Source organism: Phyllobates terribilis, unplaced genomic scaffold (assembly GCF_046119375.1).
Source record: "Phyllobates terribilis strain yellow unplaced genomic scaffold, ASM4611937v1 Scaffold_1__5_contigs__length_1240528914, whole genome shotgun sequence".
In the NCBI taxonomy this organism is placed as follows: Eukaryota; Metazoa; Chordata; class Amphibia; order Anura; family Dendrobatidae; genus Phyllobates; species Phyllobates terribilis.
The window spans coordinates 320,387,420-320,393,419 of record NW_027362761.1 but is presented as its reverse complement, the minus strand read 5'-3'; the positions used below and the strand labels follow the sequence as shown (position 1 = coordinate 320,393,419).

At 38.1% G+C, this 6,000-nt stretch overlaps 1 protein-coding gene across 5 annotated transcripts in view; it reads right to left on the bottom strand.

Annotated features, from left to right (window-relative positions):
• Positions 1 to 2,101: 2,101 nt before the first annotated feature.
• TANGO2 (transport and golgi organization 2 homolog) overlaps positions 2,102 to 6,000 on the bottom strand; it is a 336,367-nt gene continuing 332,468 nt past the window's right edge. For all 5 annotated transcript variants that reach the window (XM_073675716.1, XM_073675738.1, XM_073675729.1 and 2 more), the window contains one exon: positions 2,102 to 2,839. In XM_073675716.1, coding sequence (XP_073531817.1) covers positions 2,725 to 2,839 — 115 coding nt within the window. In that variant the 3' untranslated portion in view covers positions 2,102 to 2,724. The remainder of the gene's footprint in view (positions 2,840 to 6,000) is intronic.

Below are 6,000 nucleotides of genomic sequence, written 5' to 3'. Positions count from 1 at the left end.
GAAATCAGAGGTAACCTTCACAAGCTCTTAATGTAAGACTTTGAGAGACTCACACTACGGTAACGTTCACACGTTCAGTATTTGGTCAGTATTTTATATCAGCATTTGTAAGCCAAAACCAGGGGTGGAACAATCAGAGGAAAAGTATAATACAAACACGAGCACAATTTCTGTATTTATCACCCACTCTTGGTTTTGGCTTACAAATACTAATGTAAAATACTGACCAAATACTGAACGTGTGAACATGGCCTACCTCTCATAGACTTACATTGAGAAGTGACTTCCGGTCCGACCAGCAAACACAAGAGCAATTCAGCTAACACAACCTGCAGAAGAGGACCGGAGTGGTGCTGGGAACAATGAATGACGGCGATTGGTAAGTATTTTATAACAAGCAGGGAACATACATTAGTGGTATCATTCTCGGGGTGAAATAAAAAAAATATCCCCGGAGTGGTGCTTTAAGTTAAGATACATATGTAATATAGGGAAGGAAAGGACTCTATCTTCTTAAATTATACAAATTCTATGCTTAGAGGGAACCTCCAATTTTGGGCAAAAGTATCAGTAAAGAACCAAGCATCAAAAGGAATTTTATTAGGATGGGAAGGTCCCTTCCCATGCAAAATATACATGAAGCCACCTGGCACCACACTCTTCACAGAACTTCTGGATCACTGGCACTTTCTATTCACTTCTATTAAAAGTTACATATGTTATTGGCTCTCTCCCTTCACTTATATTAGAAGTAACAGAAACTCAAAAGCATGTCTTCCCTATATGAGAATCAAGAGCCAACAAAGAAGGTACCTCATCAGACAGGATATGGATTTAATGACCCCCTTTCTGAAAACAGGCACAGGTCTTTAGAGGTGGATGGAGTAAAAAATAAAAGTTTCCATTCAATAACAACAAATTGGTAGGGTCACTATTACATTGTTGGGGCTGAAAAAGTGATATGGAAAAGACTAGACATGTCCACAGACCAGACGTAGTCATCCTGGTATACTTCACTTTATTTCTGTTTACCCAGTTATTAGCTACAGTGGTCACATGCCCCTCCCAAAAGAAACTGGAAGGTGGGGAGTTGGTAGATGATTATATTATTTTTTTTAATTTATAGACTATGTTATCCTGTTGTGAAACAAAAAAAAAAATCAGTGGACAGAACTATTAAATTCATGTTTTTTTTTTTGCTTAAATGCATTATTGAAATAGGATTTCATAAAAAATGTTGTACTATTTGGCTTTTACATACTTTATGTATCATCATAGTACATAGCAGAATGCAGCAAATCTGTCAGTCAGTTCCTCCTAAAAGATGGTCTGTAACGCTCTTTTGGCCTGAAAAATGTAGTAAAATGCTTTTAAGCCAAAAATGCATGTAATAACGGATTTTCCCCAAAATCACAACGGATAGGGTATAGCTTGCTAATTGTTGAGGGTGTGACCACTGGAACCACCTGTGATCCTAAGAATGGGACTCTGGAACACTGAGAAAGGTGCTCTACAGAGCCCAGTCTTCAATGGAGCATAGTATGCATACTCTAAAGACATACTGATAGGGAATTTAGATTGTGAGCCCCAATGGGGATAGTGATGATTATGTATGTAAAGTTCTGAAGAATATGATGGCACTCCATTACATTGTCTATGAGACTAACGGAGTAATCACAGTACAGTGCTCAGCTGTTTCCAGCAGTCCCATAGAGAATGAATGGAGCAGAGACCGAATATGCGTAACTTGGCTCCACTGAAAACAGGGCTCTACAGAGCCCTGTTCTACAGATCAGTGGGGTCCAAGCAGTTGGACACCCAGAGATGAGTAAGTTTTCCCCTATCCTATGGATTGAGGATAAATTGACATTTTATGAATTCCCCTTTAGAATAAAAAAAAAATGCTCCCAAATGTGGTCTCTCTCATTTAACAATCCATACTGCTGGAGCGCACAGATCATATTGTGTCCACATGTATATATTACAAATTCCAATATTCTAGCACCTTGGTGGTTCTAAATATGCCAAATAACCAGATACTTTACTTTTGATAATTATAGTAATATGCACCCTAACCCTGATGATAAAACTGGATCTCGTACAAGCTTGACATTTTTATTGACAGCTATTTAAAAAGGAAGCAGCGCTCGATAACAGCCAGTACTAATATTAGTTAATATCTTGCCTCAGGATCAGTCATTAAAATCAAACCCTAAGCTCTGGTAAGAAAAAATAATCCAAGATGACTCAAGGAGAAGACATTAATGCTATCTTGTCACATTACAAATCTCAGCATAATGATGTGCTTACAATATTAGCCATATCATTTATTGATGCATGTTCTTAAAGAAAAACTAGAGGCTACAAATCACAGATCGCCGCCTTTCAGTTTACACAAACAAGATTCAAATACTTAACATCATTTCCACGCTTTTCCGACCCATTTGTTTTTTACAGCATGTGATGCATTATTGATGTGCTTGCTGCATAAATAAGACAAAGTTAAAAATCTTTATAGAGACGTAAGATATTTCCCACTGTGGTGGTTGTGCTTTCATTGCACTGCTGGAACTATTTTGGTTCTCTGGCTTTTGTGCTGGTTATTAATGGCATTTCTATAATTTAATATATTTTAGCATATTTCAGGCACCAGACGTTCACCATGTTTGATATGTATAATTATCCTTGGGTGATGGAGATTTCCTTTCTGATGAGGTACTAATGTTATAGCTTAAACTGGTAAGTGCTAGTTTTCCACTGAGAGATGTCACAATTTAGCATTGTGCGCTCGGTGAAGGTCACTTGTCCTTCTCCATCAATGAGAACTATGGTGTTGGTCCTAGAAACAAAATAAAGAACAAGAAAATGAAATTCCATTTTGCCGCTACCTTCATGAAATCACAAAGCATTTACATAGGATAATAAGTGAAGAGTTATCAGTACATTATAACATCATTAATGGGGATAATGGCACAAACAAATCGCCTCTTCAGAGAGGAAGAGGATTTGAACTCTAGTGCCACCAACTGGAAGAACCAATCCTAAAAGTCAATATCGACAGCAATTGACTTTTAGAATAGCTACTTCCAATAGGTGACACTAGAGCTCAAGTCCTCTTCCTCTCTGAAGAGGCGATTTTTATGCTGATTTCTAAGAGGAGTATTACATGGTCTATAAGGCTGGCTACACACATTAAATGGCTATTGGCCACCTGATGCTTTGGCCAATTGTTCGGCCGACAACCATTTTGATGCTCTCATACACGGGAGCGCTAATTCAGCCGAGCACTCTTGTGTTCTCTATGAATAAGCCACCGACTGACATGTCGGCCGGCGGCTTATCTAAGGGAGAACAATGCGAAGCAGTCCGAAAATGAATATGCGTGATCAACATCTCTCCGACTATTAGATGGCCGACGGAATCATAGACATCAAACCGACGGCCAAATCCAATGATAGCGGCAGGTTCAACTGACTTAAGTTTAATGTGTATGGGGGCCTTTGGTCTCCTTACACCGGCATGTCACTCTCCACAAGGAGAGACGTTACCCCTTAGACCCTGGTAATAACTTGTAGTAGAAAGATGGCAAACAACCCAAAGATAACAACAAACACAGCTCAACAGTTCGCTTTGGGTTGAGGAAGTAAAGATTTAGCATAGTGTCACGTCAGAGCAGAAATTCACAACATTCCCATCAAAAAACTCAATATTAGGCATATACACATTAGATGAATAGAAACAAAGTCAGTAACTTCAATAGCTTAAGTTACGGATAAGCTCCCATACACATACACATTAGATAGCTTTTGGATGTATTACAGTCGATCTATGTATGCTGAGCTCCAGAAGAGTGAAATGTTACTGTGGAAAAAACCTGCATGGTTGGTGACTTTCAGGTAAAATATCCAAGACAAAGTTGTGGCAGAGGTCATGTGTGCTACCCATGTGGTCACTTCCCTGTCTGTGTCTTCCCATCCGCTAAGCAGTTCAGGACTATTCACCATCTGTACAGAATTGGAAAAACAGGGGAAGCGATCACGTGGGTAAATCCCATGAGCACAACTATCCCTATGGATGAAAGGCTTCATCCTCTCCATAAGCTATGGAGAAACTTGAGATAAAAAGACATGGAGGTAGCAAGGTTAGCGAGGGCTGGGACAGAACAAAAAAGTATATGGCATTTAAGAAATGTTACCAAAAAGAGGCCATTGTCTGACTTTTTAGAATTTTCAAAAACCTGAGGGAAATATAAAAAAATGTAAATAATTTTGCAATAAGCAAACCCCTTTGGTATGTGCCATCATTAGATAGAGCTGGTGCAAAGGCCAAGCCTGCTCTATAACGCATCGGTGACGGCTGTGTAATACAAGTGTAACTGAGCTCCAACTGCAACAATGTAACCTTTTTAATGTCACTGTCAAGCGTGACAGTGCCATTTAAAAGGCTTCCAAAAATCACACACCTTAATAATTTTATTTTTATAGCGCCAATACATTCTGCACCACTTTGTCCAAACAAACAGTAAAACAAATTAATATATTAAAATACCATATTTAGAATTGCCACATGCGTAATTGTCCAAAGTAATAAAATATAAAAATATTTATCCCACAAGATGATTCCAGAAATGAAAAAAAAAGACAAGAAGAACGCCAAACTTGCTGTTTTTCAAAATATTGTGTGTATCCCTAAATAGTATTAATAAAAACTACAGCTCAATGTACAAAAAAAACCAAGCCCTCGCACAGCTCCATCGATGAAACAACAAAAAAGTTACCATTCTCCGACCCAAATTTCTTTTTACAAAGTTCTGATTTTTTAACCACTAAGATATATACAGTACAGACCAAAAGTTTGGACACACCTTCTCATTTAAAGATTTTTCTGTATTTTCATGACTTTGAAAATTGTACATTCACACTGAAGGCATCAAAACTATGAATTAACACATATGGAATTATATACTTAACAAAAAAGTGTGAAACAACTGAAAATATGTCTTATATTCTACGTTCTTCAAAGTAGCCACCTTTTGCTTTGATGATGGCTTTGCACACTCTTGTCATTCTCTTGATGAGCTTCAAGAGGTAGTCACCGGAAATGGTTTTTACTTCACAGGTGTGCCCTGTCAGGTTTAGTAAGTGGGATTTCTTGCCTTATAAATGGGGTTGGGACCATCAGTTGTGCTGTGCAGAAGTCAGGTGGATACACAGCTGATAGTCCTACTGAATAGACTGTTAGCTGCTTTTTTCTTGCCATAAAACAAATTCTAAGTTAAGAAAAACGAGTGGCCATCATTACTTTAAGAAATGAAGGTCAGTCAGTCCAAAAAGTTGGGCAAACTTTGAAAGTGTCCCCAAGTGCAGTTGCAAAAAACATCAAGCGCTACAAAGAAACTGGCTCACCTAAGGACTGCCCCAGGAAAGGAAGACCAAGAGTCACCTCTGCTTCTGAGGATAAGTTTATCCGAGTCACCAGCCTCAGAAATCGCAGGTTAACAGCAGCTCAGATTAGAGACCAGGTCAATGTCACACAGAGTTCTAGAAGCAGACACATCTCTACAACAACTGTTAAACACTAGAACTACTGATGGAGTCATTTTGACTCCTTTCGTTTTTTATTTCTCTTCTGTGACTACATTTTTCAGAATTCCGGCTTGAAACTCGGTGACTTTTCCTCAAATATGATGTGAAAAAAGATTTTGTGAGAATAAATAATTTTGGTGAAAAATTTGCGCGTTTTTTTCAAAATTTACCAAGAACTACTGAAGGGAGTCATTTTGACTCCCTACTATATTTTGAGGTCCTTTTGTCACTAAATGTTGCTATAAAGTTTTGTGCATAATTTTTTCACTCTGTCTTATTTACCCTGATGTTCATATAGATGTAGTTCAATTTACATGCCAACTTTTCACATTTTCCTTGTGTTTTACCTGCTTGTATTACTGTGTAATGCTGAACAAAATAGCTTGTTTACTCTAGGCTCTTCTCTTATGCTAAT